Genomic DNA, 26,926 nt, shown 5'->3' with positions numbered 1-26,926 from the left:
CTGCACGGATGAGACCGTGCGCAGAAAACATGCTCGTGGTTATTTCTGACTTCAGTGAGTTGGCTGTGCAGGAATGTGCAGGATGTCAGGCACAGGCATCTGCCAGAAAGCATAGGAGTTTAAATACACATACAAATATATTCATATATGACAATTACATCACATGCAATTAAATCAAGGCTTTACATGCGTTTAAAACACATGATATTCTATTACAGTTCATTAAAGTCATGGCAGTTTTATCTATAAAGCACATTTTCTACACAGAGGTAGATTCAAGGCGCTGTGCAGGGACAAGAAATCAATTTAAAATCAGTTTAAAATGAATTTCGAGCAAAGTAAAAGAGATTTAAAAGACTAGAATAGAAGAAGTAGAAGCACTAAAAAGGATGAAGTCTGTATTAAAGTCTGTGTCTAAAATTAGGAAAATAAGTTGAAGGATTAAAAAAATATCCATAAAATAAAGTAAGATAGAAATGTGCGAAATGATCAAATGAAATACAAAATGATGATGGTATGACATTAGATTTTGTGAAAATGTTTAGTTAGTTAAAATTATAAAGGTTTGTTTGCATGTTGGCCAGTTTTGGTGAGAGTCCACAGACCATTTCCTCCTGAGTTATTATGAAAGTGTTTCCATGACAGCAAAATTGCAGCTGAAGTGTCTCCTTGTGTTTGTGACTGCTCTGAGTGTTAGTGCACAGTCTTCACCACAGGACAGTGAGTAACAGCAGGGACCAAGGAGGGGGCTTCTTTAGTTTCTGAAAACTTCTTCCACTGTTGCTAAATGACTTATATTCATTCAAAATACAATAATGCATAACTAATATTTGAAATGTCATTGTGTTTATGAGGCTGTGGGCTGCAGCCTCTTGTCGGCCCCCCAGGTATGTCTCAGATTAAACCACCTCTACGTGCTCACTGCCACCCACTGCGTCTACAGACTGCGGTGAGATGCACACGCTGACCTGCACTGGATCACATGTACCTCAGTTTGTCTTCAGGAGGTAATTCAGAATCAGAAATACTAATAATTTACAGACCATAACAACAATAAATAGAAATACAAAATTTAGGTAAGAATATAAAATTAAAAGTATGTGTACAAAAATACAAGAAAGAAAAATATGTCCAAATACAGTGTATAATAAAATATGGTATACAGAAGATAACTTACTATCAGCATCCATTAACTCAGAGTGTCTGACTCTCAGGCAGGAGTGACTTCCTGTGACGCCCAGTGGACTTAGTCTGTAGCTGAATATTCTCTTGTGCTCCTGCACGTCCTGGAGTGTGTGGGAGACATTGTCCCAGATCATCTGTAACATGGACAGCATCCATCTTTCTGACACCGCCATCAGTCAGAGAGTCCAGCTCCACCCCCACAGCATCACCTGCCTCCTGGATCAGTTTGTTGAGCCTGTTGGCGTCTGTAGCACTGGCCACCACAGAGACACAGAGCAGCATCATCCGACGTGTTGAAGGACTCAGGCTGGTTCAGGAAGGAGAGCCGGCTCTGGGCCTTCTTGGAGAGACTGTCCATGTTCTTAGTTCTGTCCAGTTTATCGTTGTGGTACACTTCCAGGTACTTGAAGTACTTGTAATCATAACATAGAATGAAAATCTGTGATGCTGAAGTGAGTCAATAACAAGCTGAACGGATGCAGAAGCTCTCGGATGTCCTAGGGAAGATGCTGCAGGGTTGCCAGAGCAACCACGAACATTCTCCAATAGTCTTTCTTACTAAATACAACAATTTTGTTAAATTTGTAAAAAACATTCCCACTAGAATCAAGGTCATTGTTGTCTGTACTGCATATTGCATTTGTGATATATGTGTTTTTAATCAGCATGTGAAGGTGAAGGCACATTTCCTAGTATTTATTTATTTATTTCCAAATACAGATTATTATTACTGTTATTAAAGTGAGATATACTAGGTTAAATACCAGATACCAGTCATGATAAAAGATGTCTGGTACCCAACACTTATGGGAATCAACAAAACAAGCTCCAAAATAGAAACAAAAGTGCATCTGTGCTGCTTTTACAGGCAGAATCCATTAAAATCCTGGAGTTTGAGACAATGAGACTATTAAACAATTTGATATCTTCATGTTTAGATTATTGTCTCGATCTCAAACTCTAAGTGTACAAAATGCAGCAGCTGCATTGCTTATGAATGTTTTTTTCAGCTCCTCACATTATTGGAGACTAGTTTGTTACAGAGCACTTTTTTAAGATTTTACCAGGAGCACTTGATGGCTTGAAACCAAAACACATCAGTGAATCACACACCAGCCTGCACAGTCTGTGTCCTCCGGCAGGAATCTGTTGACAGGTGTCCTGTTGAGGTGAGAGACTGAAGGAGACGCAGGTTTCACTGTGACGACACCTCAGCTCAGGAGTGACCTGCCCGATGAGTCACTCTCTCCACTTTTAAAACTTATATGGAAAGACCTGATGTGTGTACTTGTGTCTATATACGGTATATGTGTGTGTGAGTGTATATATATATATATATATATATACATCACATACATATACACACACACACATATATATGTGTGTGTGTATATGTATGTATACGTATGATGTATATATATATATATATATATATATATATATATATATATGTGTGTGTGTGTGTGTGTATGTATGTGATGTATATAAATACACACACACACACATATACACATATATGTGTGTGTGTGTGTGTGTGTGTGTGTATTTATACTTTTTAATCTTTGCTTTTGGAACAGTGGTGACAAGTTAAGAGAAACCTGGAAACCTGCTGGAAGGATGTGCTATGGGTCAGGAAGGAACTAATTAAACTTTGGTGCAGTTTGCAGCAAATCAAGGATTTGTTTCCACTCCCAAAAATGAAAATTCATTATCTACTCACCACTATGATGGAGGGGTGGGTGAAGTGTTTGAGTCCATAAAGTGGATGAGGGAATTTTCATTTTTGGGTGAACCATCCCTTTAAGGGCTTTTAGAAACTATTACACATCAAAAATAAAAATTGAGTTATGGACATAATAAAAAGTCAGACACAACTTCTCACTGGTCTCAAACAGAGGGCGTTCCCTGGACACACCCAGACCTTAAATATCCTCCCTTTCTTAACTCCTCCCCTTGCACAGAAAGATTAATCCCTCCTCCAACCCTGACCTCAGAGTGGGCCTGGACTCTGCCTTGACATTCATTAACAACATGTATTATATGTCTCATTGGACACTCGCAGGTTATTAGTGACCATTTAAAAGCTCTTCTCTTGGGTGAGCAGACTGCAGGAAGCTGAGGTGGAGCTCATCGACCGGAGGAAATGTAACGTGATCACCTGGTACAACAGGAACATCAATGAAGACAGGATCTGTTCTGGAGAGCGGAGCAGCCGATGGTTGTCAGGTGCTGATTCTTCTCCACGAATGTGATCATTTGTGTATATAAACTCAAAGCAGGTGCAGGTTTCATCCCAATCTCATGGGGAGGCCCTCTGCAGGGCTTCAGCCAGGACGCGGGGAGGTTTTATGTGGTCGGAGTGTCGAGCCATGGGGAACATTGTGGACTTCCTCGCAAGTCCAGGGTGTAAACATGAACCAGCAGGTTTGCAGGTTGGCTGAAGACAAGTCAGACAGCATTAACGTCTCCTGCACACAGACCGAACACCAGACTGATCTCAGCTCTGCGCAGAGCTACGCCGACACTGCTCTGTTAAATCCTGTCTGTCATCATCACACATCTCTGCTGAACAAGAGACGGTTTCCTTCACATGCAGACAAATGGACTTATGATAAACTACCCTGAATACCGAATATCTATGAGTGTGTGCAGATCCAGACAAAAATCTGTGTCCAGTGATTTGATTTCATGAGGGGACTGTAGCAGAGGTCTGTGCTCCACTGTCATTCTAATGAAAACTGATTTCCATTATTTCTTAAAAAAAAACAAGTCAGCGGTTCGAGTGAAAGTGGTGTGAATGATTCAAAATGACAGGAAGCTGTGGTCACTCCTGACAGGAACTGAGCTGAGACACGTCATTAAGCAGCATATTGCAGTTTTTGTCAGAAAAAGAAAATAGACTGACACCTGGAGGAGGGAAGAAGCTTTTTTTCATGCTGCAGCAGCTGATGCCTGAAGCTTCCAGAGACGAAGAAGAAAAAAAACCTGAAACTCTGACAAAGCATCTTTTTTTATTTGACATGAAACACATCCAATGACAGTGTGACAGTGTTTTTGTCAAGTAAGACATGTTACAAGTTATCGCACCATTGACTAGTTCAGAATGTCTTTGCTGCAGCTCGACGATGCATAGTGAACAAGACAGTCGTTGAGGTATACATTGTGGGCCCTTGAGTTTTTGTGACTTTTGTGTGAAAGATCCTAATCTCATTACCTCACATGTACATTTTACATTTTTGTGCTTAGAAACAACGTCAGAGGTTTGAAACGAACGCCATTCCTCACTACATGAAAACTGGAAAACTGAAAAATCCAAATGGAAAACGTCGACTTGCATTGTCCTCGTGCAGTTGCCCGTTGAGATTTTTCATCAGATCTCAGAGCTGATGAAAAATGGTGATGATAAAAGTTTCAGAACTGAGTGGTGAGTGAGAAGATGTTGGCATGAAGAAAAGAACGACTTATTTTTCACACAAAAAGGGCATCCAGGAAGAAACCTTGTTTGTCATGACATTGGAGGAAAAAAGTCTGTCAAACTTTCCCGTGTTGAATAGCACCAATGTCTATTGAAAAGGCTTGAAGGGCGAAATGAAATTATAAAACTTTATTAAAACTCGTCGGAGTGAAACAGTAGCAACAAAGCAATTGTCACACAGTAGCTCAGAAGCTTCAGTTTGTTATTCATGAATATAACGTGTCCCAGATACTGGTTTGCATACACGTCGTCAGTGTCCGTCACTGAATGAAAAGTGGTTTACAGATGTGCTGTACGGTGCCAAGCTGCTTCGAAAACCAAACCAGCTGTTTGCACAAGTTGTGCAGTTTTAAACAAAAGATTACATCAGGAAATAATGATGAAACCCCTACAAAATATATTAAAATTCCAATTATGGATGAAAAGAACTAAAAAAAAAAAAAATACAGTGGAGGCGACATAAAAAAAAGAAGAAAAAAAAAAGGTTTAATATTCTGGCATCATTTTCTTACAAAAGACAAACATTGTTGCACCAGAAAAGCTAAATATCAATGTTTAACTGGACACACACATTCCTTCTTGTACACACATACACACAAACATAAGCAAACGCACAAAATGATATTGGGAAAGTGCACATTGTTCCTGCCAAAATAATCGGAAACTGTTTTTTTCTCTTTTGCAATGTGATACAGTTAAATTAAAAATGCAGTCAAGTATGAAAGATCAGTCAAGTTTTTTGTTCCGATCTACAAAGTTCATTTCCATGTACACATTAACACCAGTAATACAGTATTTGACCTCTAAGATACAGTATACAGACAACATCCTTATTACCCTCATTTATCATGGCCTTCCTTCTTTAAGGAGGATTCTGCCATTTAAATCATGAGTTGCTTACTGATTGCTGTTCATTTTTAATTTGCCTTATATTTTTGTGTTGCAGACATTCAGAGAGAATTGGTTTAAATGATGAAATGAAAAGGGCATGAGCCAAAATTAAAAAAAAAGAACAAGACACCCCCCTCAAGCCCTCCTCTACAAAAAAACCAAACAAACAATATGAGAGTTTTGAGTAATATCTAGAATTTGATTCAGGATGTGAACAACGGTGGAGAAGTTCCAACATTACAGCCAGATATGTGAGATTAAATGTAAGAAGTACTGGATTCCACAGGTGTAGTAAGGCAGAGGTACGTCCTCATTCTCCAGATCTTATTCTATATGTTGATTTTGTGAATGTCACAATGGTGCAGTAAAGAAAAGGCACTGACTTGCCTTCTGATGATCCACATTTAATTCATCGACAAAAATGCTGTTTGCTTTGACAGACTCAAAGCTAACAGATCACTTCAGTTCAAACTAGAAGATGGTTAATTATCAAAACAAGCTAACTAACCCCACACACAGATGGAGAAATGACGCATGTCCGTGTTCAATTTGTACGATATGTGAAACAAGACTTTACTATCAGTTAAACTGATAAACTGCAGCTTGGGAAGAGGGTTAAAAATGTTCTTCAGTGAGGAACAGACAATGCATTTACTCATTCAGGTGTTCTGAAGAGTCTTTGAGAGGACAGGAAATCACCTGTGAAGGTCAATGACTTGTGTAGGTGTTTTTAAAAGACCTTCAAGGTGTTTCAAAGATCTGGGTTTTTATTTCTTTTTCAGCTTTGCGTCACGTGATGCTAAAACATGAGGCTACTAAACCATCTGATCTACTGCTCTGTGACTGCTGAGCTCGTCTGTTTGTTTGTTTTTTGGCCTGCATGCAGACACTGATTAACTTCCACCTAAACACCAGCAATGCAATGAGATTTCTTAATTCTTCTCCTTTAGTACTATCACAACCATAAGAACTATCTAATGGATCAACTCCTACTGACACTGAAAAATCAGTTTCATCCTCACTGTTCTGATTTGTGTGTTTATGAAGAGACAATTTCTTTTCCCGCACAACAAAATGATTCAAGTGTGTGTTTTTGAACATTTTGTGTGAACGCTGACGAACACAGGTATGTGATGAGAGGTGAGAGCCACTGTGCTCCTGGTTGTAGGAAGGTAACATGTGGGCTGCACTCGCTGGTGGCACTTGTTAATACTGATGTGGATTTGCTCTTGTAGCGGGGGGGGGGGGGGGGGGTGTCCTCTTTAGGCAGGTGAGTGAGACAGGAAGTGGACTCAGAGGTGCAAGGACTTCAAAGTGCAAGAGGGGAAAGTTCCAGCTCCTCTCAGCAGTTCCAGTTCCACCATCCTGCCCTTAAGAACGCAGGAGGGGTTAAAAAATGAAAACACACAGGGATGAATGCTTCAGGTTAAAAACCAAGGAATGGAAGGGGGGTAACATTTCTTTCTTTGATGAAAGTAAGTTAATTAAAAATGTCTTATAAAAAACGTGAATTTGAGCGATAAGGGAGGAGTGGGATGCACAGAGAGGATGAAGATCAACTCTTTAAGAGGAGAAAGAATCTCAGTGAACCTGGACTGCAGCCATCGAGCAGGTAGAAGCAAAGAAGGAACAGTTTCAGAGAGGGAAGCACGATCTCATTACACTGCTGGTACTGTGCTCTCATTCCCACATTGTTTGGTGTTTTGAACGTGCGTCTGAGGTTTTACATCCAGGCTGCTACTGAACACACCCCGGTTCTTTCTCCCTCCCGTCTGTCCTCGGAGCTTGGCTCAGTTTTCTGCATCAGTTGAAGAAAGGTGTTCACATGTTGTAGGCCACATAGATGGGGTCCAGTTGGTCGGCCAAGAACGAGTCTCGCAGGTGCATCCTCTGCTTCTCTCCTCTGGAGTTGATGGGGATCACCCCGGGGTCCACGATGACCACCACCCCAACAATGAGGTGGTGCTCCTCCAGCACCACGTTGGTGACGAGGGGCACCAGGTCCAAGGCCTCCTGCTCCGAGCCGCTCAGCTCCGCTACCACAACCAGCAAGTTGGTCCATGTAAACACAGCACTGAGGAGCGGGAAGAGTGTCAGGCACTGATTGAATTTAGTTTCCGTCTAGTGCTAGTCTTTTTCAGTAGATATCAAGTGTGTAAAGGCAACTTTAAAAAATAGATTGAACCTCACCTCTCTGCGATGCTGCGGTGGGCTCGGGACACAGACGTCTCAATGTCGATGGGGTGATAACGCAACCCCCTTAACTCCAACGTTTCATCAAGAGACCCCACCACGAACAAGGCATCATGACGATCTGATGCAGAAAAGGAAAAAAGGATTTCATTACTCACAGTTGATATGACAATATATACTGCAGGGTTTCTGCAGATTTCAACAAATTCCATTTTTTTGTTTTTAAGACCATAATGAATGAAATTTAAGATATGAAGGAATCTCAGTGTCCAAGAATTACTTAAACTTACCCATAATTCAAGATGAAGTAAAGTAGCTGAGTCGAGAATAACCTTAAACGCTACCTTAGCTCACAAACTACAGGCAGAGACAGTCTGTATCCACGGTCTTTTAACACGGGCCAGACGAGCGTAGGTTTGCCATATTATTAACACCCTCGTCTGTATGGCTTTAATATTCATGATTATATTTTGCCTCTGTAAATATTGTTGCAAATCAAATAGCAAAGCTGCTGAGGGTCAATGGTTTGACTCCCGACTCCACCGGTCCAAATGTTGAAGTGTCCTTGGACACTGAACCCTAAACTGCCCCTGATGGCTGCTCCGTCAGTGTGTGAATGTGATGTGTGAGTAATAGACTAGTGCTAGATGCTGTATATCAGTGCTGTGTGTGTGTGTGTGTGTGTGTGTGTGTGTGTGTGTGTGTGTGTGTGAGTATGTAAATGAGTGTGAACTGTAATGTGAAGTTATTTGAGTGGTTATTTAAAAGCTCTATGTAACTGCAGTCCATGTTTACATCAATGTGATGATGTTTCTTTAGTGATATTACTTCACTGGATTGGCTGAAACCAGAAATTCATAATTGGCAAAATTGAGGGAGAAACATTTCTCAGATTTCCTTCTCTCACCTCCACTTGCATCCAGCAGCTCCGTCCTCTTGATGAAGCCCAGGTAGCCCGTCCTGGCCCACAGAGTCTGGGGCTCCCCAAAGCTAAGCCTGGTGTTGAAATGGTCGGCCTGCAGGCTCTCCTCCCCGTAGATGGTGTAGTAGCCACTGGCGCTATGAGGACTGTTCACCCAGATCTAAAAAGAAGCAGAGAGGCTGGAGTATTTCTGTGTTTGATAAAATGTGAGCAAATCAATTCAACTAATAGAAAAAAGAGCAAGTCAAATGAATCGATTAGATTGAAACCACCGAACTACTCATGGTCACTTTTGCTGCAGAATCTTAAGAGGATATCACACAGAGGAAACATTTAGATAATTATCCCATTATCCCCTCTGCCCTCTCACCTCTCCAAGATGTGAATCTCCCAGCGGGCCTCTGGTCTCTGGGTTGACGATGATGACCCTCACTCCCGGTAGGATCTTACAGAACATAAGAGGAAGCTTTAGATTTAGGGTTAATACAACCACTTCTATTACCTCTCTGGGTCTGTGGCCAGTGCGACCATCGCACAAATGAGTTTCACTGGTCAATAATCAATACTTACAGTGCCGGACTCCATGAGTGGAAGACTCTGTGGCGCTCCTCGCTCCACCAGTCTCACCCTGAGAGACAAAAGATGGCCTGTGTATTCATTCTGTTTGTTTTCATTATTTCACAACATGTGATGTTTGTCGGCTTGTACTGATGACCCGAGTCTCCAGTCTTACCTGTCGTGACGCAGAGACTTCATGTCAACATAGACGGTGGAGGGGTCTGGTCCCGCAGTGCCCTGACGAAACAAATAAACATTTAAAAAATTGTACCGAAACTTTTTCAGCAAGAGAAAAGGTTGGAATAGAAAAATATTTTGTGCAAACAGGATTTAAGTAAATTGTTTTGCATAATATCAATTACAAACATGCGAACGGTAAAACAGTCAAAAGTTCAACAAAACAAAACACAATAAATAGAACCAAACAATGATCTGAATTAGGAAACCTATGGGGTGTGAAGTCACAAAACAATAAACTCTGTGTTTCTGTATGAAACCAACCTGTAGGCAGATGGCCAAGTTGACCCTGGAGCCGAAAGCTGTGCTGACGGCGCGCGACGACAGGCCAAGGTCTTTGAAAAGCTTGGAGAAGGACTGAGTGAGAGTGAGACGGGGCCGCTCCTCCGCTATCACCACGCAGCTCCGCACGCACGACAGATTCAGACCCCGCGCCTGGAGACATGGGGTTATTCACTCTTTTACCATTTACGTGAAGCTGGACTGTGACACAAACATGCACTCTCTGCATTAGTGAACATTTCTATCCAAAGGGTGTCAACAGAATAAGCAAAGATATTAAGATGCATAGAATCATAAGAAACAGATTAATTAGAGTTACGTATAAACTTCTATTGGCTGTTAACACTTAGTCCTTTTCAAAAGTACATATTCCGCCTCAGAATGAATTAAAACCCCTCCAAGCACTGAAATGTACAAGGTTACTTGAGTAGTTCTTTATTTGTTGTCATTTGAGTGATTACCGACTCATTTTTGAGTCGCTGTTACATATTTGAAATTTTTTTTTTAAAAATGATTAGACAAGAGTTTATTATTCACCTTAGCAGCTGATTCGTGTGAGTTAACATTAAAGGGGAACACCAGTACCAGTGTTTGTGTGTGTGACTCTGACCTTCAGCATCTCTGTCTGGGTGCCGAGGCCTTTGGTGCACAGCTCCATGACAGAGTAGGAGCAGAAGGTGTCTCTGATCTTGTACTGACTGAGCGTGCTCAGCCACAGAGGCAGGGAGCTCTCCAGCTCCAGGGGAGGGATAAGGATGGACTGGTGACCTGAGTAAATACTGGAGCAAAAACATATTAACAATAGCAGCTCCGCCACATACACAGGTTACAGCCACATTGAATACGATATTCATTCTATGTGTGTGTGTCTTTTACCTGGAGAGGCACCACAGGACGAAGCCCAGGCCGCAGTATGGGTCCAGGCAGATGGCTATTTGTCGTGAGGAGTAGAGCTCACACTGCAGCTTAATGGAGCGGCACAGAGTACTGACTGCAGCATGAGACATCTGATGAGACATGGATATACACTCTTTAAAAGAATACCATTCTACTATATGCAAATACAGTTGCTACTATTTCACTATTTTAAGTTATTATTCATGTCCTGATAAGTATTTTTCTGTATCCATTCAACCTGCTAAATTATAGTATTGATAAATGATGTGTCCAACATCAGCTGGCCTACAACTGTATTTCTGATAGCATTAGGAGTTTTTACTGCCTCCAGTGATGCTGACACATTTCTCTAAGACAACTTAGGCGTCTAGACTCCGACTACATGGCTCCCCCAGATATGATTACATAGATATAACGGGGAGTGATGAGCAAATATGTTGAACCACCTGTCAGAGCCTACAGGTGGATGCCGGGGTGGTGGAGTAGCTGAATAGGCAGCGATACTGACGCGGACCAGAGATGCACCAAATATAGGAGGATTGTGGAGGGTGAGGTCACATGAGGTAGATTCACTTCATGAATTTTAACCTAAAAATCTATTTGTCTGCAAAATGTTTTGAACATATTTTAAAGTCAGTTACCACATCAAACAGTCTTGAAATTACATCTACTCCTCACTCATTGAAAAATCAAAATATGTGAATATGGAATCATACTTCATCTTAAAAGTTTCTACTCAACACCACATGTTCCTCAAAAGTTAATTCACAGTCTATGTGAGCTGGAGGCTTCAAATTCTCCCATCACACATGTGCAATTTGCAAAAAAGTATAATAACGCATAACACACTCAGATTTAAGGCGATCGAAGAACAACGTTCACCTTTAAGCGATTTAACGTGAGAATATGGTTTAAGATCCATCGGGCTAGACTGATTTACACCGTGTTTTGTATGATTACAACAATTTGTGAGTGTAATTTACTTTGACTCCAGTCAGCATGCCTGTGGTGGACACACTGAAGTCCAGGTAGGCCAGCATCTCCGCTGTGGGGGGTTTATAGAAGTGTGGAGGCCGCTTCCTGGGGAGATCATCTGGGAGGAGAAAGAAGCAGATTTTTGTAATTTCATTATGAGACAAAATAAATTACACATTTGCACAGTTTTGCAGTTAGTGTTCCTGTTGACTATGTGCTAAAAACTGTTTTTTGTTGAGTGGGAGGAGGTTATAATTTCCCATGTTAATGTGACATTTTACTGCAACACATGATCTATACAGGCTGTTAGCGTGCAACCTCCAGGAAATGCACAATTATTCTGAGCAATAACTGCTTGTTTACTAAACATATTTCAGAAAATATAGAGAAGCCTCTACATGAAGTTCCCTTGACAAAGTGAATCCCAAAGCAAACAGGACACCTTGTGGCCAAAAGGAGAATATAGAGAATATTTTTTCAGTCTCACATTTTTTGTGCTAAATCACTGTGCATCCAGAGATGTGTAGTAAAGCCAGTAAAATACACAACACCATGCTTATAACAATTGGTTTGAGCCTGGAACCTGTATCAATGATGGTTGGCCACGTCTTGATGTTGACGCTGGCAGCCGCCTCCCTGGACCTGAGGATCCTCATGAGAGGCTGAGTGGTGAGGATGCAGGCTGCTTTGCTCACCTGTAACACACACACACACACACACACACACACATTTTGTTTAAACAAAAAAAACATTCTTCATTTGAGATACAAATGGCAAAAAAGGCAATTAATTATTGTTATACTTTATTGATCCCTGAGGTATGATTCAATTTTATTGGCTTCCCCCCATGGAAATCACTGATGGGGTCAACAGCAGAAAGTCTTCACTGAGTTGACGTCGGAGTCAGCTTCTTGCTTAAGGGCACTTCAATATTAATAACAAGACGGTGGAGTGTATAAAAAGAAAAAGTAAGGTTCATTTCCCTTTTGAGGTATAGGATACCTGTTTTGATATTTGAAAGCAATACAAATATCCATTTAAGTTTTGTTCATGTTCTACTTAAATAATATAGTTATTATTATATTTAACATATCTAGAATAAATATTTGTTTGCTTTGTTCTTTTTGTGCAATGATCCTTTTAATGGCTGTCTAAGATGGAATAAACGTAGTATGACTTGCTGTACCTCAATGAATTGCCACTAATTATTCTAGTATGTCCTTGTAATTCTTTGCAATAGAAAATTCTGATTATTAAATACTTGATGTTCACATCTCAGTCCAGATAGTGTACTCACGTCGATGATCATGCGGACAGTGGGAAGAGTAGCAGCCAGATTCTGTGGGTGAGGCGGCCTCACTGTCACAGGGATGACCCCCGCATAGAGACAGCCATAGAAGGCAGCGATCAGGTCAATACCTGTAGAATTAAGACATGGAGAGGAAACTCATGATCTCAAATAACTGCTGTGCGTCTTCACTGTATCATGAATGGAAAAATAAGGAAGATGGCTGTCTACACAGATAAGTGGTGAGTGTATGCATTTGTTCACCTGGGGGATACAGCAGCACCACGTTGTCTCCTGTGTTGAGGCCTCCTCTCTCCATTAAGGTGGCTGTGATTTTTTCTGCTCGCTTGTGGAGCTGAGCACAAGTGGCTGTGCACACTGCCACCCCCTAGAGCAAAAACAGAGGAAGTTCAGCTGAATGTACAACATACAAAATGGATTACCATAAGTGCCATGGCACCATTTCCAAGGTAAAAGATATGTATATGTGTGTGTCTGTGTGTGTGTGTGTGTGTGTGTGTGTGTGTGTGTGTGTGTGTGTTTAATCTACCTTGGCATTAAGCAGCACATACAGGACGTGGTCTGGGTCAGTCTGGGCTCTCCACTGCAGAGCTTCAGACAAGAACTGGTGCTGAAAAAGCACAGAGAGGAATGTGTTATATTTGTCAGCACATTAACATCAGGGATGAACTGAACAAATATATGTATTGCACATTTAAAATCCCACAAAGGTGCATCAATGGCAAATAATAACACAAAAAAATAATGCCTCTGGCCACTGGCTGTCGTCGGTGCCGAGGCATAACAATGTCAATATAGAAACACATGAAAGGTATCAACGTCCTCTCAGCAACATATATATATATAAATATATATATATATATTTATTTATTGCCTTCAAACAAACAATGTGAAGAACAGGAAAGAACATTTTAAAGGGCACCAAAGATTCAGTCAACTGTGACGCCTTCGACCTCACACAGAGACACACAAGCACACAACAGGAGAATGGGAGTATCCAGAGAATATTTTTTGCCAAGTGTAAGGTCATGCTGGGACCATCTGCAGCTGATAGGAGGCAAATTGGACCCACTGTCAAAAACTAACAAGCTAAGGGCCTTTCAAACCAAAGGGTCATGACACATCAAAAAGCTTTGAAACAGTTTCCACAACACGTTAACGCCTAAGTGTTCCTATTCCTTCATTTAAGTGGCTTCAATGGAACAATGCTCTTACTATTATGACTATTTAATACATAGTAGCGATAACACATATCTCGATTAGGGGTGTTAATAAAATAAGGAAGTATTCAGTGCAAAGGACAGAACAGGACACGACGAATAAAAGCAAAGTCCTTTAAAAGTCAGAGGGGATGTGGGCATTAGGGAGCACATAAGAAAAGACAGTCAACACCATGTTTCTCATACAAACAAATCATTTACAGCAGAGACACAATGTTGGCCATATCAAAATCACTGGCTGGAGTTATACTTTCTGCCATCCACTCTCACAGGCCCTGTTCAGACCTGATATTAACATCCGTCTAGAGAGAGTTGATCACAAGTGGTCAGCACTAAGTTTGTCTGTTCACACCTGGAATTAAAACAAGTCCTGAATGTGTCACCTGTGACCGTGATTGGATTTCACCCCGCTCTACATGCGAATAAGCAAATACATAGTTTGTGTTCGCAAAGACCGAATTATGTTGTTTTTACCCAGTCAGTTTTTACAGATGTGCCTGATGTTACTGTGTTTGTGCGTGTTGCTGTATGTGTGTGTCAGTAAGAGCGAGTGAAAGAGAAGTGGAGAGAAAGGAGGGGGTACATTTATCTTGTGTAGCTGTGCAGTGAAGAAAGATTTTACCAACTTAAAACAACCATTATGTGGAAGTCAGTGTTGATACTGTGTTGATGCTACAAACAAATCAATGTACGGTCACTTGTGAAACTACAGCGGGTCAGAGGACACCAGCCGAGTAGACAGTGCTTCATATGGGACCCAGGGCACATTTATACTCATAAAGCGAAAAGAATGTGGCCACAGGGATCGCAGACCACCTCTGAATGAAATGATCGATCTCAGGAAACATTTAGGACCCGTTTGGGTGCGTTCAGATCTGTTCTTAGAGCTGACCACTTGTGATTGGATCACACAACGGAGGCTAATACCAGGTCTGAAGGGGGTCTCAGTCAGATAGGCCGTGCTCTGGTCGACAACGAATCAGGAGACACATCATGCAGACTGGCTGCCCCGACCACTCAACAAGCCATGCTACACGCGGGAACATCACAGTGAACACAGCGAGCAGAGGTGCACACAAAAATGTTCCAAATTAATACTTAAGATACTAGCCTAATGAATCACTATACAGCATAGAATTACATGCTTTTCATTGAGTTTTATAATTGTTTAGTAAAAGTCTGCATTAACTCCTTATAGCAAAATAAATCTAAACTCCAGATTTCAATAAATTTACTGTTGAGCCTTTGGTTTGACAGAGCTGGTCGTCTACTCTCCAACTCCCACTTTAAAAGGTGATGGCAGAGAGAGAGAGCCTTTTGTGACACATTTAAAAACGGAGAATGTCATTTTCTTTATTTTTTTTCATAATTTTTTTTTTATTTAGGTGTGTGGACCCCTGCTGGCTAAGCCGGGAGTCTGCCTGGACAGTGGTCTCTCTGCATGGGATCAAAACTGTAGCTGGTGGCCGTCAGTGCTGTCACAGCTGCAGAAGCACATCTGACTGACAAAAGCAGCGGAAGCAAAGACAAGGGTGTGGGGGGGTTCGCAGACTAGAGCCTTACCATCATGGTGGGCCACATACTGAGCTAAAGCCCAACCCAAGTGAAGTAAAGGCAGAACAACAGAGATTTAGGAGAAGACAGATCAGTATTTCCATTCTAAACATTAGCCCAAAACAGGTTTATGTCAGCGAGGACCTGAAAGTAATTATCATTTTCATAATTCATGAGGTTTCTGATTATTTTGGTTTATTTTCTAATTAATTCTTTGGGCAATAAAACATTTTTAAATCGCAGTGATTTAAAATGGTGATGCCATTAACTGTCTTGTTTTGTCAGACCAACAAATATATAGTGTTTGGAATAAAGACAAAATCTGACAAGTTGAGCATCACATATTTGCCAAAAGAGTTACATATAATAATTTTCTGTTATCAAATCTTTGCACTCATGTGGTGTGTAACATGTGTAAAAGCAAAACACTATAAAGTTCATATACATTTTGTCTCACTGTCCACATGTTAATGTTGAGTCATAATCGTACATCATTTTAGATATTAACAATTTAAAGTCTTGAGCTGTTGGTCCATGTTCCTGACATTATGCTGAAACATGCTACTTCCTTTACTAAGAGCTAAGACTCTGATCATTGTTCTCGTGTCAGTGTGCTGGTTGGGGTTCAGTACCTTTCGGATCAGATCCTGGTCCTCCACCACACCCAGCTCTCTGCCTGTAGCCTGAGCGATCCGTTTCCCTGCCACCAGGTTGCCAACCAGCATAGAAGCTGGACCCACATCCACTGCACAAACCAGAAACAATCAGGGTTACATTCTGAAATAATAGAAGCTAAATAGAAGCAAAACCAACCAGGATTTGATGGATTAACTGTCAAAATGATGACTGGATGTAATTAAACAACAAGTCAAACGACATGAAAATCTCTTATCTCCTAGTTGCTGTGTTTATAGTGAGCACTAGTAGATATAGTCTGAGGCGGCCTACCTGGCTGTTTCTGCCGTGGTTTGGGCAGATTTGTAACACAGGTGTGTGGGCACATGAGGATGTTACACGGGTGCAGGTTTCCCTCCAAAAAGCTTTGCTTGGTTTCACAGATGTGGATGCCTCCAAGCGGCGTTTTGGGGAGGGTGTTGGCTGGAACCAGAGCGAGGCAGTACAGGCCGACCTGGTGAATGCTGTCGATAGCCTGTGAAGGGAATATGCATCATATCATGTCTCATGTTACATTATGTTGGGTGTTTGTGAACTTCACCAGGAACAAGCTCCTTTTATTTCATCCATTAGGATTTTCAAACATAACTTAGGCCATAAAAAGGAGAAAGGGTATTTATTGGTGTATGAGTGATGACATGATTACAGTGATTATACCCTAATATCATAGAATATACAAACATGTGATGTGATATCTTTGAGGGAGATGTGATTTACCTGCAGTACTCGACTCATCCACTGGAAGCTGTCCTCCTCACTGGCATCAGGCCTCTGCTCTGCCACAATCACGATCCTCTCATCATAAAACACTGTCACAGAGAACACGGCGATCCTGCAAGGGGGTGAGCACGATCACAAACTTTATAAACTCACACACAGAGAGAAGATGCATGGTGCTAAAGCAACATTTCTGTACTATTCACCAAATTAGACTTTTTTTGAATGCAATTAAAAACAGTTTTCACAGTCATACCAGTAAAATGATGATAATGATAAAAAACGATAAGGCCAACAAATACTTATCCAGCACAAAGGGAGAGAGGGATTTTCTAAGGACTGTTAAGTAAAAATAGGTTGTAAAATTAAAGTAATTTAAAGTGAGTTCATTAGCTTCTTAACTGTATTACTTATGTTAATTTATAAGGAAGTTAGTTTTTTTTATTCCTTCAATGGTTTTTTATTGAGGGGACTAATTCAAAGACAGATATTCTATCAATGGATTTTTTTCAGTTTTCTGGAGCTATTCTTTTTACTTTACCAATAAAATACTACAGATAATCATGGCTACATTTATTGCTGGAATGTTCAGTGTGACCTGTGCATCCATGTGCACACTCTCATGAGGTGTAATTGCACACACAGACACACACTACTTCACAGGGAGCAGCCAGTGTCTCACCTCCCCCTGTAAACTGTTTTGACAGGTTCCACTGCGAGCGCGGTGGCCACCAGGTCGTCTGCGTTGTGACGTCGCCCGCTCACCATCAGCAGCCCCTCAATCTTCCCCACAACAAACACCAGACTTCCCTGTGGAGCACACAGATTTACGTCAGCAAGGAAATACAAATCTCTTCAACGTTATTCTCCTTTCTGACTCATTATTTTGGTGAATGCTTACCGGTCCTACAAATCCCAGCAGACCCGTTCGACTGAAGGGAATTTCTCCTATGGGTGCTCCAGCTTGGTTGACAGGGATCACCTGCAGATTAGCATTGAGATCAAACACTGGATTCAAACGTGTAGAGTATATTCAAATCCACCCTGATATTAGATTTTAAAAGCACTGAAAGAACAGTGATATAATATAACTGCTGGTAAATGTTTGTTGTAACAACCAAATAAAGATAGAAAAATGTAGAGAATGAAAACACACTAATGGGTTTGGGCGAATAATTGTGAGGATGTGTGAACAGGCTCATGTGAGAGACTAAATACAATGGCCAACATCTGGCTCCACCTAGTGGATCATTTGAATCAGTGCTTCTTTCTCATCCATCCATTTTCTAAACAAGAGCATTCTGTGCATGGATGAAGGGAAGTGGTGCCGATTCCAACTCACATCTGACAAGTGGCAGCATAGACATGGACAGATTAGCAGGAAGTTTATTCTCAAGTGTGAAATAACTTTGAGGTGGGATGTGTTTGAGCTCAAAATGAAGGCCAACACCCAAGACAGGAAATGTGGCTTTGAGCAACCACAAATACACACCTGTGAGATTTCATGACTGTATCTTACACAGCTGTGACGCCTCGGTGATAAAATCACAGACATACATATAAAAACCTGCCATTGTACCAAAAAACCGCCTCAGGGGGTGCGTAGGCAAATTGCAGCTTGTGATCAGTGTGTGAAGAACAGATGTTGAATGAGTCACACAGACAGCTCTGATACATGGAATTGAAACTTAGACAGACCTCAAACGTGTTCTTGGTGACACCAGGCAGGCCATAGTACATGGTGCCTCCGGCCCGGGAGTTAATCACAATCTCTCCTATTTCATCTGTCTTGCAAAGCTGTGGCGGTCCGTCAGGTTTCACAATGCACATCAGAGCTGAAACACACAAAATATGCTTAGGAACCTGCATTCTGATGAAAAGTAATAGCGCACAGTAAATGTGGCAGCTACTGCACTTAGGTAGTGCAACATAAAAACAAATGCAGTTGCTTACCTCCAGGCATAATGTGGCCCACATCCTGAACAGTGAGAGCAGAGTTTTTGTCCTCTGTGTTCACCCTGATCACGCCGTGGCTCAGCCCGCCCATGGACAGGATGGCTCTGGCTGGCAGTGGAGCTCCTCGTGCACCAGGCCTGCAGAGAAGGCAGAAAAGTGTATGTAAGGTCATTTTTATAAAGTGTAGATCTATCCAAATTTTACCCATTTTACCTGCTTTTAACACACTATAGTGACTTGTGTTCCATATAATGTACAGAGTAACTCTTGTTGTTTGCAGGTAAAACTACACTAGTTTTGGATTCCAGAATATCAGCATGCTTGTTCCAGGAGCACATTTGTAAATAAGATGTAGCGTACCTGCGTATGGCCACAGTTAAGGCCTCAGGAGAAGTGGCACATGGACAAATAACCTCAGGTTTCAGACCATGAGACTGGAACACATTCAGGAAGGCATCACATGACGACACAGACCCTGGTAACAAACAGTAAATGAACACATTAGGAAGGGAAGAAACACATAACAGGGAAGAAACAGTCAAAATCTACATTCAAATAAAATGACTGTCCATAGTAGTGTTTTTATTCAATAGGTATGGTGTCTGAGCAGGAGAAGTGACGTACATGGGTTTGCTCCATCAGCCACAATAAGCATACGTATAGAAGACAAGTTGGTGTCTCTCTGGTCCTTGTGGGCCATCATGGCCCAGTGGAGGTCACGGCACTTCACCAAGGCCACACGTGCTATGAAAGGGTATAGAGGACACGTTCCATAAGGTACAGACACATACAGTACATAGAGATTGTTTCATCTCCTACACATTTTGAGTTCTACTGTTTCTCCTTTTCTTTCTTTTAAATTGTTTCCTCACATTGTCCTTCACCATCAATTTATGTGCCTACTCCTATTATATAGTATTCAATTTCAATAATATAATTTTTATTTGATTTTTACATTCCAAACGTTTGCTTTTACTGATGAGTCGGAGAGATCATAGACAGTCACATGACAGTAATATCATCAACATGCCACGTTACTGTGAATTCTCCAGACAATTGCCTGCTTTATATTGCCACATGTGCTCAATCAGACATTACACAGACTTTGTGCTACAAAGCTGGCAGAGTAAAATCTAATCGTCTACTCCAACTAATTCATACATCTGCATTGTCTAGTAAAGAAGACCCAAGTTCTCCAAGATGCAAAAGCAACCTCCTGAGTAAGAGAAAGACTTAAAAGGAAAAATCTTCAGACCAAATATTGACTTCATTTAACTTTTTCTATTTACTGCATTTTGTTTGATGTTAATGGAGTGAACTATTATTCAAAGCATACAATAAAAGTAATAGTGGATATATGTTGAACCTTTGTGAATGTGGACCCTTTGCACCCAGGACATAGGACAGGCTTTCATGACAGCATATGGCACTGTGATGGTGTGGATTCTGTTCATGACACTCTGCAATAAAAAATAAACAGATGATCAGCTGGTCTGGATTTACAATACAACCATACAAACTCTTGTATTCAGTCTCACCGTTAAGACGCCATGCCATAAGCCCATATCCTTCTTGCAGTCCAACACGTTGACCAGTGTCTCCCCTAAGACAGAAAACACAAAGAATCATCAGCAAAGAAATGTACAATCAAGAGCCGAATTATCCTAATCATAGTCTTCTTACAGGTTTTCATGTCATGTGTTTCTGACTGATTCTCTGAGCAGGAGAAAAGACAAGAGAGTAGGACCGAGATACAGCAGGAGATATTATGTTGGATAAAGTGCTGAGCTCTGACCTTCACAGTAGTTACAGGCCTGGGTCAGAGCTTGACAGTGGGTCAACATGGAGATCTTGGATACGGCGACTCCCATCACTGTTCCCTCCTTACTCGCTTTGTACTTTGGTGGAGGAGACACAAAAACAAGGGGGGTTAAACCTAATATTACTGTAATACATAGAAATATGTGGCTGCTAGGGGTCCCTCAATCGTCCCATTACCTTAAATAAAATTAGCGAGTTTGAATAATGTAAGTACAAAAAGAGTCAAAAAATATGTAACAGTGTTTTTAGACATTTTAATGAGTTATGAGAGTTGTTACATATTATCTATTTAAATAGGAACCACATCATTCTGTAATATAGCAAATTCATCCTAACTGAAAACGAAATATCAAATGAATTAAATATTGAATGTTTTAAAGAGTACCTCTATGTAGGCGGTGTCTGTGTTGGCAGTGGGGATGTGCGGCTGCCAGTCTTTGGATGGTTTAGTCAGGTACTTGGTGTCTGTCACAACCCATTTCATCCTTGGCCATCCTGGTGAACATGATCACAAAACCGCAAAGAAACTTAAAAAAAAATCATTTGAGCTGACACAAAGAAAGCGTCTTTAGGTAGACTAAATTTGAGCCACACTAAATCAACAATGTTCACCCAGCTACCTCCTGGTTGCAAGGGCAAAGATAAACAGCCAATAACTAACAAGTGAGATTACGAAGCCTCCCACTCACACACTGTGCCTCTAAATTGCCCTGGGACATCACACTGTATTTTCCCTTTAATGAGTCCAACTAATGGCTCCCACAGAGACTGAGACAGATATGTCTCCTGCTGAGCCAGCGGCATTGTCGATGGTGCATTTAAGCTGACTGACCTTTGAACTGGATGATCTCTCCGTTTGGTGTCTTGGGCAGCCCTTTGAGACACACCTCACTGGTCAGCGCCAGACTAACACCACAGCTGCCCAACAGGAAGCCGATCTGCTGACTGCCAGCATCCTGAGGAGAGCGACAAAGGTGAAGAGACTTATGACACGCAGGGAGGCGCATGTAAACAAAACCGTGGCAATTAAAAACCATGCATATTCCCTCACTGACAGTATGTCGGTCATATAATGAATCCAAATGGTCTATATGGATGTGTGAGTAATGAGGTATTATACATACGTCACATGCACAAATTAGTAGTTCCACTAATTAATAGTTAACAGATCTCCTATATAGAAATAAAAAAAAATATTTATCAAATTTAGATTCAGACTTCAAATGTCTTGTTTTGTCCTAGCAACAAAATAAACCCTGAATTAAAAAAAATAAAAAAAACAAAATGCAGAAAATCTTTCAAAAGGGTTGCTGAATATTATTTAGACAATCAGCTAATCAATTAATCAACACAGCTCTGACAAACAGACTTAGTGCTTTTATAAAAATAGTTGTTTAGTTACAATTTACCTGGTTTAACTTTCATTAAGTGTCCAATCCAAGATAACAGAGACTGACACTCTCATAAAAATGTAAGAGCCGATGTAGCCAGCAACACTATGGGCTTTTGTCATATTCTAGGAATAAATCTTAGACCTAACCTGCATCATTCTATATCTATATATGGTCTGATTTGCATCTGGTTCATCGTAATGTCTTTACCTGTCGTGACAGTGGTACCTCGATAGGCACAGGGATGACCTCAGCTAAAAGGCAGCCATAAAAAGCCACCCAGAACATGCCAGGGTCACTGTTGGGATACACCAGCGCCACCTGAGAGACAGAAACACTTATTTTTCTATATGTTCCTCTATACTTTACATATTGAGTGGTGACTGACTGACTCTTACCCGGTCTCCGGGTTGTAAGACAGGTTCAGTCTTGGTGCCCAGTTTATTCAGCAGTGTATAGGCCAGCTTCAGACTGCGACTCCATAGTTTGCCTGTAGAGGAGAAAAGTGAGTTTTTGAAAGTCCTGTTTGTAGTTTATCACGTATAAAGTGTTGCATAACTGATCAAAGAGAGTTGAACTCAACAAACCACCTCCACACAGGGAGGGAATGTTCAGTAGGTGTAGTTCTTTTCAGGCCGATAATATTCATTCAGCTGAACTCGCTCACATTTACATTTGGTGGATATGTTTATATGTACATGTTAACATCTATCTGAAAAACCCTTTGCGGTTTACTGTCTGCCTTAATATCAGTATTAGTTGAGGTGATCCTTATTCAGAGATCTTTATTGAGCAAGCCTGTAAATGCCTGATTAGCTAACACACAAATTGAGTTTGTTAAGTGTTTGATAAATCATAAAATGGAAGCTATAAAAATGTTAAAATATGATTGAAAAGGAAATATTTGTACAAAAATATGTACATACAGGGGATCCAAGTATAGATAGTGCTCAAATAAAGTGACAAATCTGAATAGAGGGGACACTGCACAGAGCAAGTTATTGAACTCACCATATGTGAGTGTGTAGAGGGGTTTGCCAGTGATATCTAGAGCAGTGAGGGCAGGACTCTTGGCCTGGGTGGCCCCCCAGCGGGCCAGAGCAGCCTGCAGGGCAGGAGGCCAGTTACTGACCACTCCAAGGGGCTCCCCCTTTACCGGGATGATTTGACGTCCCTCTGGCTTCGGGGTGTTGGGATCCGGCTGAGGAACTGGTCATCAAAAGAGACACGGATAGATAATTATTAAGGGTGTAAACCTGCAATAACACTGTGAGCAACATAAGTGACATGTGACAAGAATCTGGTACAAAGATACAAAAATAACACCAAGAAATTTAAGTTGAAGTTTATCGTCATGATATATGTGTTAATATTAATGATTAAAAAATGTACACTTTACACTATTTCTGACTGCCCCCCCATCCCATAAAAAGAGAGAAACTTGATTAAATATACACACTATGTGTCTCACCTTCTACAATTTCCTCAGAGTCGTCGAGGAAGAATTCACTGAGTGGTGGTCTTTTGGGCCGTTTGAGTGTGTTCAACAGCTGCTGGATCTTAGTGGACACCCTGCTATTGACAGGCACACCTGGACAAACACCAAGAACAACTACCGTCATAAACATATGTAAACAAGTTAAGAGACGCACAACACATGCAAGTCTAATCTCACACAGATCTCGATCACACACACTCACACAGGCAGAACCCCTACACATTAGAACACCACCGGGATCAGAATCAGCAGCAGGAAGGATTCGAAAGGGAAATAGGTTCTCGAAGAGACACAGATTGGATGATCACGAGGAAAATCAAATACAGGAGATTCTCTATATCTAGACCTACATTACGAGACACACATAGAGACAGATAGACAAAGGGCAGGTTGGAAAGCAAGCTGAGCTGGACTTCCGTCAGCATCCCTCCCCTTCCCCGATTTCGATTTTTATTACCTTTTCTTTTTCCTTTTTTAAATGAAAGGCAAGACAGGGACAGGATTAATGGACCCAAAAGAAAGAACACAAAATATCTGTCATTAGCAGCATTCACCACACAGTGACATGAGGATGATGTTCAAGTTGATTCTGGATGAACATGGATAGATCATTCACTGATTTGATCCCCACAATTCTGTGAATCACACAGTCAATGCAAAAAAGGAAATGTCATTCAGCAACTGCCATGATTAGAACACGCAAACAGTTTAACCTCCTGATCTGAAACAGGAAATATATGACAGTGACTTGTGTGAGTGTACCATCAGCAGTATCCAGAATGCTGGAGCGGCTCTGTCCACGGCTCATGCCCCTGACCGCTGGAGGCAGGTCAACCCTAGACCCTCTCTCCTGGGGAGTGGAGGATGTCACATCAGGGGGGACACTGTTTTCTGGAGGAGAAGCGAGAAAGTGAGCATCTAAAGGAGAACAACATCCAACCAGCACTGTTTTATATCTGTTAAATATTAATCAGTAAAGTGTACCTATGCGTGTGTGAGCCAGAACGTCGGCTAACAAGGAAACTGCAGGTTGAGGCTGGGGCTGTGGTTGGGTCTTGGGCTCTCCATGGGAGAGGGTGGAGGAGGCGGACGAGGAAGTGGAGGAGCTTTGGACGGAACGGTTGATCCAGTAGTCAGGGCTCTGCAGGCTCTGGGCCAGCACTGCACTGAGAGCTGCCTTCCTGCGCAATGAGCCCTCATCCTCTGATGCAGAAGATGTGTCTGATACACATAGGAAGCAATACACATCAATGGATTATAATCGTTTTATCCTGATTCATTTTTAATTTGCTTGAGTCTCTTTAGATTCTTTTTCACTATTCTAGCCAGAGGACATATATGTGGATGTACCCTGCAGATGGTAGAGACACAAAGTCTTGCTTGAGAGCACTTCAGTAGTGTGGACACTACATGGCATAATAATTACAGCAACCAGCTCCCCACTGAGCATGAGAGACTTGTTTACCTGGAGGTGTGCAGGTATCTATGGGAGACTGGACAAAGGCTGAGCGTCTCTTGGTTGGCATGGGCAGCGCCATCTTCTCTTCTTTGTGTTTGGCCAGTGCTGCTTGCACAGCCTCTGTGTGGATGTCTACAGAAACAAAGAATTAGAGTAAGAATAAAAAGAGTGAGACTTACAAGGAAAAAAAGGAAGTTGACAGGCTGATTTGACTCCTGCTGGATGGAGTTTAATATTTTTTATGGAGTGGTTCATTTTAGAGTGTGTTTAATATGCTGTGTACCTGATCTGTAGCGATCATCTCTGGCCCCTCCACTGCGATGTGCACGGTGGTGTCTGGCGGCTGAAGAGGTTGAGGGGCCCGGGGCCTCAGGACTCGGGCTGGGGTCAGCACTGTGGCCTGGGGAAAGCTGGACATCTGGAAGAGACAGATCCACATCTGCAAAAATGAGAAAGGTAAATTAAACATTAATAAAAACACATGTAGCGCAATATTAAAAAAAAGACATTCAATATGAGACAGAACACAACTCGTAATGCCATTTACATGTAGGCATGAATATTATATATTACTCAAAGGAGCTGCCTAAATATAGCCTCACCACAGTGCCTCTGAACATTAAGTGAAATAAGGACATGTACATGACTGATGCAACTTGTACTGTTAATGGAGTACATGAAACTAGGTTAGATTCCACCAAATATGTTTATAGTCAAATGTCTTCACTTCCCAGGGGGCCTGAGCAGCACAGTCCCTGTAGAGACGATGGTTTGGAGATAAGTGGGCCTGAGGGGACAGCTGTAGGAGCAGGAGGGGGCCCAGCAACTAATGTGACATCTGGTGCAAAATGTCCATAATAAAACAAAAGGCAGAGCCCACTTACATTAAGGATTAAATATCTGAGATATACTTCTTTTTTAAGTCCCTCTTCACAAAACATGCATCATGTGGTGGCTCAAGCTAAAGCAGACCAAGGTTAAATTAGCAGGGACGGAAAAAAGGTGTTCCACTTTTTAAAATTAGTCCCCATTTACAGAAGAAGGATTTTTTCATGTCAATGTTAATGTGGTGCAGTTATTCTGGAGGAAGTGCCACACCCTCATGCCAAGCAGCTGACTGAGAAAATCCAGACAGATCATTTAACCAGTGAGGCCAAAGGTGACTGGCTCATAGCAATACTATGAAGCTTTGCTACTTCCCTTCTGTTGTGACTGTGCGTAAACCGACACCAGTTAAAGGAAACTGTGTGCGTTGGTTTGCCAACGGCTGCACAAACTCTGACACACAGAGGTTTTGTTAGGGGAAGAGTAGATGTTGTTGCTGCAGTTCTCTTTTTGGCCACTAGAGTGCCACAGAAAGCAAGAAATTCCCATGGACAACTTGGACAAAGAGAATTACACACAGAGTGGACAATCTGTTTTTATGAGGCTAAAAAAAGACAGGTTAAACTACACAAACAGAGGTTTTGTTGGAGAGAGTGGCTCTTATATATTACTGTAGTTCCCATTTTGGCCACTAGAGTGCCACAGAAAGCCAGAAATTCTCTTGGACAACTTGGACAAAGAGAATTACCCTCACAGTGTGGACAGTCTGTTTTTACGAATCTAAAAAGAAAGACACTTGACACTTAAAACTACAAAAACAAAGATATCTCTCAGTGCATTTCTCAAAACAGACCATAAAGAACCATTTGATATGTAACTACTATTT

At 41.4% G+C, this 26,926-nt stretch overlaps 1 protein-coding gene across 3 annotated transcripts in view; it reads right to left on the bottom strand.

The window, feature by feature from the left end:
• Window positions 1–4,177: 4,177 nt before the first annotated feature.
• The window catches only part of dip2ba (disco-interacting protein 2 homolog Ba), a 45,085-nt gene continuing 22,336 nt past the window's right edge, over window positions 4,178–26,926 (bottom strand). The window contains exons 3-38 of one of the 3 annotated variants that reach the window (XM_069527481.1): window positions 25,499–25,654; window positions 25,222–25,347; window positions 24,741–24,977; window positions 24,519–24,647; window positions 23,730–23,849; window positions 23,270–23,467; window positions 22,657–22,748; window positions 22,469–22,579; window positions 21,700–21,823; window positions 21,253–21,362; window positions 20,842–20,944; window positions 20,585–20,649; window positions 20,413–20,506; window positions 19,671–19,790; window positions 19,407–19,521; window positions 19,044–19,183; window positions 18,789–18,925; window positions 17,992–18,072; window positions 17,773–17,900; window positions 17,091–17,205; window positions 16,647–16,848; window positions 16,331–16,443; window positions 13,454–13,534; window positions 13,168–13,291; window positions 12,913–13,034; window positions 12,199–12,310; window positions 11,624–11,733; window positions 10,620–10,750; window positions 10,354–10,522; window positions 9,726–9,896; window positions 9,400–9,461; window positions 9,237–9,294; window positions 9,037–9,111; window positions 8,652–8,826; window positions 7,742–7,865; window positions 4,178–7,625 (exon numbers count right to left, since the gene is read on the bottom strand). In XM_069527481.1, coding sequence (XP_069383582.1) covers window positions 7,373–7,625; window positions 7,742–7,865; window positions 8,652–8,826; window positions 9,037–9,111; window positions 9,237–9,294; window positions 9,400–9,461; window positions 9,726–9,896; window positions 10,354–10,522; window positions 10,620–10,750; window positions 11,624–11,733; window positions 12,199–12,310; window positions 12,913–13,034; window positions 13,168–13,291; window positions 13,454–13,534; window positions 16,331–16,443; window positions 16,647–16,848; window positions 17,091–17,205; window positions 17,773–17,900; window positions 17,992–18,072; window positions 18,789–18,925; window positions 19,044–19,183; window positions 19,407–19,521; window positions 19,671–19,790; window positions 20,413–20,506; window positions 20,585–20,649; window positions 20,842–20,944; window positions 21,253–21,362; window positions 21,700–21,823; window positions 22,469–22,579; window positions 22,657–22,748; window positions 23,270–23,467; window positions 23,730–23,849; window positions 24,519–24,647; window positions 24,741–24,977; window positions 25,222–25,347; window positions 25,499–25,654 — 4,583 coding nt within the window. In that variant the 3' untranslated portion in view covers window positions 4,178–7,372. Of the gene's footprint in view, window positions 7,626–7,741; window positions 7,866–8,651; window positions 8,827–9,036; window positions 9,112–9,236; window positions 9,295–9,399; window positions 9,462–9,725; window positions 9,897–10,353; window positions 10,523–10,619; window positions 10,751–11,623; window positions 11,734–12,198; window positions 12,311–12,912; window positions 13,035–13,167; window positions 13,292–13,453; window positions 13,535–15,555; window positions 15,732–16,330; window positions 16,444–16,646; window positions 16,849–17,090; window positions 17,206–17,772; window positions 17,901–17,991; window positions 18,073–18,788; window positions 18,926–19,043; window positions 19,184–19,406; window positions 19,522–19,670; window positions 19,791–20,412; window positions 20,507–20,584; window positions 20,650–20,841; window positions 20,945–21,252; window positions 21,363–21,699; window positions 21,824–22,468; window positions 22,580–22,656; window positions 22,749–23,269; window positions 23,468–23,729; window positions 23,850–24,518; window positions 24,648–24,740; window positions 24,978–25,221; window positions 25,348–25,498; window positions 25,655–26,926 lie in introns of those variants that run through there. The other 2 variants (XM_069527482.1, XM_069527483.1) reach the window with 2 other exon arrangements.

This window comes from Paralichthys olivaceus, chromosome 6, assembly GCF_024713975.1.
Source record: "Paralichthys olivaceus isolate ysfri-2021 chromosome 6, ASM2471397v2, whole genome shotgun sequence".
Classification (NCBI taxonomy): domain Eukaryota; kingdom Metazoa; phylum Chordata; class Actinopteri; order Pleuronectiformes; family Paralichthyidae; genus Paralichthys; species Paralichthys olivaceus.
The sequence above is the reverse complement of the archived record's forward strand: the minus strand, read 5'-3'. Positions and strand labels throughout refer to the sequence as shown.